The sequence below is a fragment of the Camarhynchus parvulus genome, chromosome 2 (genome assembly GCF_901933205.1).
Source record: "Camarhynchus parvulus chromosome 2, STF_HiC, whole genome shotgun sequence".
NCBI classification, from domain to species: Eukaryota; Metazoa; Chordata; class Aves; order Passeriformes; family Thraupidae; genus Camarhynchus; species Camarhynchus parvulus.
In genome coordinates, this window is record NC_044572.1 from 21,899,197 (window position 1) to 21,910,031 (window position 10,835).

Here is a 10,835-nt window from a genome sequence, read left to right on the forward strand (position 1 = left end):
ACTTTGAGGCCTTTTTTTCATTTTACTCTGCCCAGATTTAGAGGCTAATAGGAACCTCTCAAGTGGGGAAAGTGCAGAATCTCAAAACAGAAGCATAAGAGTTTTTCTTGGGTATAAAATTTCAGTCAATAATGTGCTGTTGCCTTATTGACATGAAAAGAATGCCTTTCATGTGATACAAACATTTACTTGCTCCTGCTTACTCTACTCACCTTGTACAGAAATGCTGATTGCCATTGACTAATCAGTCCATTTTTGTATATTCTCATCAGACTCTTTCTTTGGCTGGAACAATATGCACTGTATGATGCTTGCATGTATAACAATTTGTTATTAGCACTTTGTATATGCCTTTGTTACTTCACAACTAACAGTTTGGCCTCCAAATGCATGCATTTGTGTAAATTAATGTTACAAAAATAATAGATTTATTTGCTATGTTTGTATCAATTTAGGAGATGTGTAAGATATGCATAAAGACACATAATTGCCATTTAGTCACTGGGAGAAGACATTTGTTCAGCTTGTATTATACAATTACTGTTTCTATTTAGGCTTTATGCTTTTAGTTGTGTATTTATTCAGTTGCAGATTTGGTTTTTAATAATTTTATAATGATTAATTACAGTACCATACAAAACAGTTTAAGAAATAATTTTTGTTATACAATTCTAGTAAGAAGTAGCAAATTTTTTTCTTCCAGTGTTCCTGAAATCTCTAAATACCTTTATTTATATAATGAAATTATAAGACTACTGATCAATCAATTTTATCCCCCTGATATTGAGCTAATAATAAGCTATATTCTTGGCTCTGAACCAAGCTTCAGAGTAATGGCAGTTGCTGTTGCAGTGCTAGAATGCAAAGACATCACATTTATTTTATGTGTTTCAACATCTCAGGACACTGTCTCCTGCAAAGTCTCCGTCTTCATCCACTGGATCTATTGCTTCCAGCAGAAAATACCCTTACCCGATGCCACCACTTCCTGATGAAGAGAAAAAAGTCAACAGGCAAAGTGCCAGGGTATGTGTCCCTCTTCTCTCTGCATTTCACCAGTGACTTGATTTACTGATAGTTTTTCAAAAAGAAACTGTGGCAGATTAACATCTTTGACCAACAAGGAGAGCTGGAATGGCATTTCCTTTGCACCCTGAAGTTCTGAAGCTGCTGAGCCTCTGGCAGTGATGAAGGCCTCAACAGCTGTGTTTACAGGCAGCTTTTCAGGTTGCTCTTAAAGCTGCCCTGAAACCCAGATTTCATTACATTTCTTATTTCAAGCTGAAAAAATGTGCCCTGGATAGCTGCTTTCCAGTTTATGGAAATGTAAAAATTTCCAGTTAAGCAGCATGTGGAGTGCTTGCAGGCCTGGAGGGACTTCACTGCTGTGCAACTTGAGCCCAGCCTGGCCCTCCTAGAGTGACCAGGAACTACTGGAATGTGTGCTGGATAGTAACATCTCATACGGAGAGATTTCCAGCTGCTCCAAAAGGCTTTTATTTCCTTTGTGTCAATTCAGACATAGCAGGTATTTGAATAAGCAAAAAAGTCTGAAATTTGCTTTAGGAGCTTTACTTGCAATACCCTTGGTTGATGTTGCTGATGCTGATGAGATTCTCATCACTGTTCTCTGTCCTTTTTTTTTTAAGAAAAAAGGAATGGAGTGCTGCTGAGGGAACCTGCAAGCTGCTCCCCAAGTGCTGCTTGGGGCAGAAGTTTGTGTGAGGTGCACCACAGGGTTTTCCAAGGCAGCTTGGAGCCTGGGCTGTACTGGTGTAAGTCAGCCTTGGAGCTGCTTTGGCAGCCGCTCAAACCCACAGCAGAAAGTCATGTTGCTCTGAGCAGAGTTAGGCAGATGAAAATGGGAAGTTATCTCCGCACTAATATTAGCGTAACTCTAAGGTATAAGTTGTCTAGTACAAGTTTGATGCTACACTGACATTTCTCTTTCAAAAAGAAAACTGAACTCCCAGCCATGGGCTGACTATGCTGACTGCAAGTTGTGCTGAAATGCTGAAGCCTGTCTGCTCACTTGGTGAACAGATACCCACCAGAGGCTGGGAGGAGATTTGGTGACCCAAGTGATGCAGATGCAGTTCCCCAAACAAGCTCCTTGCACTGTTTGGGTGACAGCCTGTTTTATGTTGGTGTTCAATGTGTGTTTGTGTTTATTTTCCCCCTCTCCAGCTTTGGGAGACATCCATCTAGCTGCAGTGTTTTCCTGGGGTCACATCAGAACTGTTTACTTTGGATTTTATAGAAACTCAGCATCACTGAGTCACTGCACATTCATCTGCTCTTCAGACAATTTGAAAGATCAACAGAGGTGCCCGTGATATCGTATCGCAGTGATAACCTCCTGTCATGTGGAAAGGAAAAAAACAGTCTTTTTTTTTTTTTTCTTTCTTTTTTGTTGACTTGTATTTTATGGATTTGATGAACAACCAAAATCATAACATTTGACAGAGAATAATTAGCCCAGATGTGACAAGGCTGTTCCGCATGGTGACCTAGAATCCCAGCTGCAGTCCATTTGCCAGTCCTGTGTAAGAGAGGTTTTTCTCTGGTTTACTGCAGTCCTGAGTCAGATCAGAGTGGAACTGGGAACATGCCTCACGGAGAGCCCAGCTGATGTAAACTTGTACGCTGTATGCATGAACCTTGTGTTCTTTACTTTCCACATGTAAGGGAAAAACAACATACTGTAGTAGAGATTAGCATGCAGGAGTAAGAAACATAGGAATTTTTTTTGTGACAGGATTTCAAGCTTTGAAAGGCAACTATTTGACACAAACGGCAAACAAACAAAGATTATATCTTTTTTTTTTTACCTTACATGTTTATAATCTCAGTATACAGATTGTATATATGTAAACATTCAATAATGTCAAAAATAGCTGTTATATGTATGTGTATTTTGCCAAATGCCTAAAGAAACAGTCATGACTAACATCATCACACTTCAGATTTTCTAATATTATGAGCAGACATCCTTGGAAATACAGAAAGTACAGTACTGTAAAACTGTGTCTCTCAGAAACTGGTGTTTGACCAAAATCTATACAACTTTTTCAGCATCTATACTGTCTTGACAATCTCAATTGTACAGTAGACTGCGGAAACCAGTACAGCAGCACTTTGTCTTAAATCATCATAAAAGGAACCAGCCAAAATCCCTTGTTTAGTAAGATAACCACTGTATCCTCTCACAGGTGTAATCAAGAATGATTCGGCAGACAGCAGAGTCTTTAAGTCATGTGCCCAAACTTACTGGACATTTGGGAATACTTCTAAGTGGTCAACTCAGGATGTGGTGATGTGAAGTCTGTCTGTGAGAGTTGCTGTGTATTTTTGATAGAGCATTTCAGACACTGTTTTAGATGGCAAGGCATAGGCTTATGAGAAGTATAACGATTTCACTGCACTAGATAATAACAGTGCTGGGCAAGTGGCCAGTTTCATTACTGTCTTTCAATTTTTATTTATTACTGGAATCGCATTTACCATGCGCTTGAATGCTATGCTTGCTGCCCCTGAAGCCCCCTTGACAATTTTTTGGGGCATTAAACTGAGCACAAATGAATTTAGCTTAAAAAGAATAAGGGGGGAACAACTCTTTACCATGTTAATCTTGTCTGTAAGTTGATGGTTGTATTTCTAACACCCGAGACTTCTGAAGGTTGTTGTAAAGCAAATGCCTTCTGGTTGGGAATTTTCAGTTAGTGAGAAACTGGACCATATTTAATCAGTTTCTAATTCTCTAGTTTTCCAAAACTGACTACTTCTTAGCTTCAGGTAGTACCATTGCAGAATAAAACACCTGACTCTGTGGTGCAGTTGAATACCCTACCCAACAGCTGTATGATTAATTAGATATTATTGTATTGGGAACATCTACGGTGTTTCTGAATCTTCTACCTCTTTCATGTATTTCCTTTAGTAAGTGAACCCAACACTTGCAGCCTTTTAATGTATTTTTTTAACTTTTACGTCTCTCAATAAAGTCAGATATATGTAAGATTAAATTAATAAATGTTTAAAGATGTTGGCAGCTGTAAAATATGTAAGATTTTTAGATGCACTATATTTTATGATTAGGCTGTATGTTGGATTATGACAAAATATTGGCCTTGGCATTCAAATGATTTTCTCACAGTCAACAGGTTCTGGTAAGTATTTGGAAAAAGACGAATATATGTGAGCACAAGTGGGTGCAGACTGACCATCTGGAAAGAGACAGTTACTGGTAACTGCTTTAGGGAAAGATTCTGCATTTTTGTGAAAGGTAAATACATCAATCAGCACTGAGGATTATTTTTTTTTGGCAAAGATTTACTTTGAGTGTAGCTATCTGGATTAAACAGTTGATAGCATGTAGCTTATGAAATTAGGGTCTGAGCCATAACTTGAAATCAATATGTCTTTTGTTGATTTCACTGGACTTTGAGCAGGACCCTCAAGAGGTTCACCCACATTAGGACATTATGATAACCTAATCATCGCTGTATTACTCTGTCACCTGAAAGCTGGTTTTCCCTCCCATATTCATATCTTGTCTTTAGTAACTGGACTGTTCATCATGTGCCTTTTATGGTACTTGTTTGGATACAAACTGGCATGTAGTTTTGAATGATCCCATTAGATTTCTGTGCACATCTTATGTTTATCAGTGTTTACTCTTCCCTTTCCATTTTGCCTTACCAAGAAGCAGCAAGATTTGGCAGACAGAACTGGAGATAACATGCAGGCTCTTTCTGCTATGTTCATAGCTTCTTGTTTTGCAAACAAATGCCCCTCCTGACTGTATTTTCAAAGTAGTATGTACTTCCAGCTTCTTTTGTTTTAATATAATTTATTTGTAACATATGATGATACACTTATGTGTGTAGTGTACCTTTAACAGTCACCCTCACATTTGGAGATATGTAGTGACTGGAAGTCTAGTTCTGAGCACTAAGTTTAAGTTAAATAAATGTTGACTTTCACTTTGGTGGTCTAGCGTGAGAATATCACAGGACTTGTGTTCTTGCAAAATTCTTCTGCAGAGAACTTTGCATCAGGTTGGTAACTTGGGAGACCTGAACTGGCATGGCTGTGTGAGCCTCCCAGGCCAGTGGAGGTTGGACAGAGGAGTTGTTTGCTTACAAAGCTGTAATTTCCTACTTTTAAAATGTAGTATGTTGGAAAGCTGCCAGAATAATAACCTTGAAGATTGCAAATATTTTTATCCACTGTAGTTAGTTACGCTGGCAATAGCAATATAAACTGCTGCATAATACCTCATCCAGACTAAAATAAATTACTTGTCACTAATATAGCTCAGTCATTTTGACTAATTGAGATTCATGCTTTTATTTTGGTTTTATTTTAATAAATGAACTAGTTAATTGCCAACTATGCTGTAGATGCCTGTTGAAGTGAGGAAGCCATCAGTTCTCAACTAGAAGTAATTGTTTGTATGAGCATAGGACTGGCAGGATGAGATATACTTAATATAATACCTTTATGTATTTCATTGTGGGAGAAGAATCTTGTGTAATTTATAATAAAATTAATGTGACTAACTGATGGAGACTGGAAAATTGAGATTGTATTTAAAAATAATGCTGCACAATGTTGCCACAGTTTAACAAGTAAAGATTTACCTTCTAATTCTGGATTTGTTGACTTAAGAACTTTTGTAGTCTCAGGTAATATACCAGAGATAGGTGTGGCTGATAATTTACATATAGTTTTGTTATATTTAATTAAGTAGATTCAAGAAGATTGTTAACTTTATAGAGCCTATCTTTGCTTAAATTGTGACTAAAGTCACAACTTGCCAGTCACCTGAAGTGTGATTTGACTTTGAAGATGGCTTCTCCCAAATGATTTATGAGATGTTGAACCTGCTGAGCTCGTGTGGCATGAAATAATTTTGATTGTGCTATTGAACAAGTGAACCTTTGAGGTACAGCCTGAATTAAAATCAGAAAGAAATTGTGTCAATAGTTAGTGTACTGAAATCCTCTTACTCAAATCCCTATTGCTGGTTTGGACTGATTGGTCTTGTCAATGCTAATGTGACAACTTTTTTCAAAACCAGAGGTAAGAATGGGTACATACATTATTATAGACATGCATATACCACAAATTCTGGCCAAATTTGCTGTAACTTCATTAGTGAATTGATTGATAGAATGTAATGTGAAAGAAGGATGAGACTCCATAATCCTAAAGGATATACTCTTCAGTTAGCCCTTAGGACTTGCTCTGTCATCGAATCCCGTAGCTAGTTGTAAGCAAAGTTATCACATTCCAGTGTAAAACTCAGTGAGCTCCTGATCTCTTCCATCCCCTTTTCACTTCTACTGAAAAGAAACTGCATGAAACATTCATCCACTAACAGCCTCTGTGAGTTGGCTGACATCAGAAAGCTGCTAAAAGTTGGTCACCTTTACACAGTATGGATAGGGTCTTTCCAATGCTGTTAATAATAGTAGGCTAAATTAGGTATTAGGAAGAAGTTCTTTACTGTGAGGGTGGTGGGACACTGGCACAGGTTGCCCAGAGGAGCTGTGGATGCCCCATCCCTGGAAGTGTTCAAGGCCAGGTTGGATGGGGTTCTGAACAACCTGGTCAGTGGAAAGTCCTGCCCATGGCAGGGGGGTTGGAATGAGCTGATCTTTATGGTCCCTTCCAACCCCGACCATTTAATGATTTTGTGATCTTTTGCTTGTGCTATAATCAGGTGATGATGCATCATGTCTTGTGGATTTTGCACTGGTTTTGCTTGGGATGAGTTAATTTTCTTCACCGTAGCTGGTATGAGGCTGTAGTTTGGATTTGTGCTGAAAACACTGTAGATTATGCAAGAATTTTTTCAGTTATTGCTGAGCAGTCCTTGCAATGAGCCAATGCCTTTTCTGCTCTTCACATGCCTCGCCACCAACTGGGCTTGGGGTGCATGAGGAGTTGGAAGGGGACACAGCCAGGACAGCAGACCCAAGGGATACCCTAAACCATATGATGCCATTCTCAGCAACAATCCAGGGGGAAGGCTGGCAGTGAAGAACTGCAGCTCAGGGACTGCCTGAGCACTGGTCTGTTGATGGTGAGCAATTTTCATTTGCATCACTTGTCTTTTTTTGGGTTTTAGTTCACTCTCTGTTAATTCCCTTTTCATTAATTTTTTTTATTATTACTACAATTATTTAATTTTAATTGTTTAACTGTTCTTATGTCAACCCATGAGTTTTCTCACTTTTACCTTTACAATTCTCTTGCCATCCCACTGCAGGTGGGGACTGAGCAAGCAGCTGTTTTGGGGCTTAACTACTTGTGGTTAAACCAGAATACTACTGGTAAAACCACTTGGTGACTCAGCCATCGTGTGTCTCACCTTCTAGCATTTTTGAAGGCTAAACCTCTTAAATCAAGTCTGTGAACCTTACAGTTCAGCTGTTTCCCATTTCTCTTGCTCTAAGTCTGAAAATCACGTTTCTTTCTCTAAATTGAGTTTCAATGTCACGGGATAACAGTAGACTGTATGGACCATTGTTTTTAACCACAATATGATGTTATTTGCCTCATTTTTAAAGAGCTCGAGCATTTCAGTCTCTGCTGAATACCAAGAATGGATGAGCTGATGACCCACTATTTGCATGGCTTCCAAATCTTATGCATCAGCAATATGGGATTTGACTTGGATCACATTTGATGTGCTCAGTTGGTTGGTGTTAATAACGCCAGGGTCACGGGCTCAATCGCCCTATGGACCATTCACTTAAGAGTTGGACTTGATTATCCTTGTGGGTTCCTTCCCCAGAATATTCTGTGATTCCTGAAGACAAATTTGAATAAACTGCAAAAAAATATGTGCAGGTTGTGATCACATGACTGGACAGTGGAGTGAGGTTCCAGTGTGCACATAACTATTATCCTAATAAGGCAAGAAAAAATGAAACAGTGAAACTAATTGTATAAACATAGCTGCAATACAAACAGGACTCTCTTAAGTGTGATTTTGTCAGAAACAGAAAAGGAAGTAATAGTTTCTATCATCTATGCTAAAAATCTCTGATGTGAGTAGTTTCTAAGTCAGCTTATGAAAACCATTTCTGGTGTCTCAAGTATGGATGCTGATGTAAACTACAGCTTTGGAAACAGCATCTTGTGCACATGGTATCTTGTCATTCCACAACAGTTTTCTGCAAGTATTTAGAGAAAAGCACCACAACAGTCAACATTCCTATGTTATCTCAGCCAAGTAAGAGAAACAAGCACTAAAAATAAGTTCACAACACAGATATTGCTCACACTTGAGATAATGTACCTGGCTTCAAAATTGGCTCACCTAGCCAGGTCTGGCAGTTCTAGCTCTTTAAAATCCAGTCTATACCAGTCTCAAAATCACTTCAGCTAAACCAGCTTTAAACTGTTTAAAAACTTCTGCTACTGAAGATGGGCCTTAATTGCCATATAACTCAGAATGAGATAAGGAAAATTTGGGAAAATAAGCACATAGCAGTTAAAAAGAAATATGTTATCTAGGGTAGGAATAAAGGAGTCAACACAATTTTTAATCACTAGAGCATAAAATGTCAAAGCAACAATATTTTATTTTTTTTGTTTCTGTATTCTTCTGAATAAAAAATAAAGCTTTTGTTTAAAAAATATTGACATGAGGCCTTAAGACCTTACATATTCTAACTTTAGCATGGAAAGTCTATTTTTACAACCATGTTAGAAATTCTGTATATAGGCCTGACTGACCTTGTAAGTGGAGTGGTGAGAGCAGCTAATCATGCAATATTTTAAGGCTCTGTAGAACAGGAAATGCTGATTTAGTTTGATTATTGGTACAAGAACTCCTGCTCACTGCCTGTGTAGACTTTGCATACTTTACGCTTGGAAATACAGTCCAGAACATACTCAAACTGTGAATATATAACCTGATATTTCTTTTCTTAAGGATAAAAATATATTACAATAGGTAATATTTTATATAGAATACAGTACTTATTTTTATTGTTGCATAAATGCAAAATATTTTTTTCAGAATAGCAAAGCATTATGGAATTTTTAATCTGCTGGAGGAAACACTATTTACTGTATGACCAGTTCTTTCAGCAAAGCTTTTGGAGTGGTATATACCAACTGGCTCTGCCAGCTTCATTTTGTGCTGATATTTAACTTGGGCATTGCTGTAAAAAAAAAGCTGTTTTTTCACTCATACTAGCCATTACTGAAAGAGGCAAGGAGAATCATGTTTCACCCCTGTGGCTGGGCTAGTGTTGGCAAAAACAATGATTTGCATCATATCATTGTCTTTGCTAGTTAAAAATCTTTAAAAACCGTACCTGATGTAATAAAAATGCAAGATTTTCACAAACATCAAAATGAAGCACTGCAGTTTACAACTTTCTAGCTTTGAGTGTGATATTTTTGTCATAAACATTACAGGCATTGGGCTGTTGAATGAATCTGGCTTTCATGTAGCTAAACAAAATGTTGCTTTTTATAAAAACAAATCGTTGTAATTTGGGGTTCTAAATTCCTGCTCACTTTTAATAATAAACAGCGTCACAATATCCACTTCTACAAGAGTATTTAATACAAATGCCTGTGGTTTTCAATGTTACTAACATATTGTAACATCAGTAAAGTGACTTTCAATGACAAAGACTCTTGTGTGTATTTTGTTCTTCTGATTCACTGTATTTAGCACTATCTGTTTTATAGCTCTCTATAAAATAAAGATGTTGCCTGCAGCAAGGGAGAAGTCTAATAGAAGAATATAGATGGTATTCTTCAAATTCCAAGGTTGAAAATGATCCAGTGACCTACTCAAATCTTTGTGTTAGGGACCTACTGTTCTCAAAGCAAATCTAAAATTATTATTCCTTAGTTTGCGTGTTTGAGGGCAACCTAGGAAAAATACCTGTTTGAAACTATGCCCGGTGGTTGGCTCAAAGGTCAAGAGCAGTCACCCACCTGGTGTCACATGAGTATCCCTCCCAGTATGCCTTGTGAAGAAGAGAAACCATCAATTCTGAGAATAATAATACCTGTTTCTCTAAAGCAGGTAACTTGCATATTCAATCTATCCACTGAATCTCCTCTTAATGGGGAAGCAATTTTTGCAAAGGTTTCAGGTGGCTTTTTTAGCTAGGACAGCAAACTCTGTACTAACTCCTTAGCATCTGTATGTATTAGCTTAGTTTCTCTCTAAACTTTAAAGATTACATATCTCATCAGTCCCCGTGAATAAACTGGATTTTTGAAACGTTGATGTAAAACAAAAAACTATTTTTTCTGGAGGAAGCCAGAATTTTCTCCTGGTTTTGGAACAATTTTTTTTTCCAGTTTTCTCTGGTTTATGCTTACAAGACTACTGAAGAAAACCCTATTGGTTCACACTGCTTTCTTGCATTTCACTGCCCAGTAACTGGCTGGTGCCAAAATACCGATTCAGCCTGGGGAAATAAACTGAGCAAAACTTGAGTTTTGGGCCCTTGGGTCTTGAGTGCTTTGGTCCACCTGAGTCAGCTGTCCTCACTGAATTCCTACCCAGCCTCTTGCCCACACTCAGCCTACTCACTGTGACTGCAGAGTGAGAAACTGAGAAGAGCTGGACACTATGCAAGCACTGCCCAGCAACAGCTGAAACATTTCTGTGTTATTGCTGCTGATCAGTTACAAATCTGAACCTTTGGGCTGCTATAAAGAAAATTAATTCCATCCCAGCAAAGCCACTACAAGACCAGAAAAACAACTAAGCAGAAGTAAAGATGTGTGGGAAAAGAACATTTTGGGAAAGATCTCTTACTCTTCTTAGGGTAAAATTAAGTGTA

General features: G+C 38.0%; 1 protein-coding gene across 6 annotated transcripts in view; it reads left to right on the forward strand.

Annotated features, from left to right (window-relative positions):
- ADAM22 (ADAM metallopeptidase domain 22) overlaps positions 1–9,755 on the forward strand; it is a 129,685-nt gene extending 119,930 nt beyond the window's left edge. For all 6 annotated transcript variants that reach the window (XM_030964587.1, XM_030964595.1, XM_030964603.1 and 3 more), the window contains 2 exons: positions 903–1,026; positions 2,188–9,755. In XM_030964587.1, coding sequence (XP_030820447.1) covers positions 903–1,026; positions 2,188–2,208 — 145 coding nt within the window. In that variant the 3' untranslated portion in view covers positions 2,209–9,755. The remainder of the gene's footprint in view (positions 1–902; positions 1,027–2,187) is intronic.
- Positions 9,756–10,835: the final 1,080 nt, after the last annotated feature.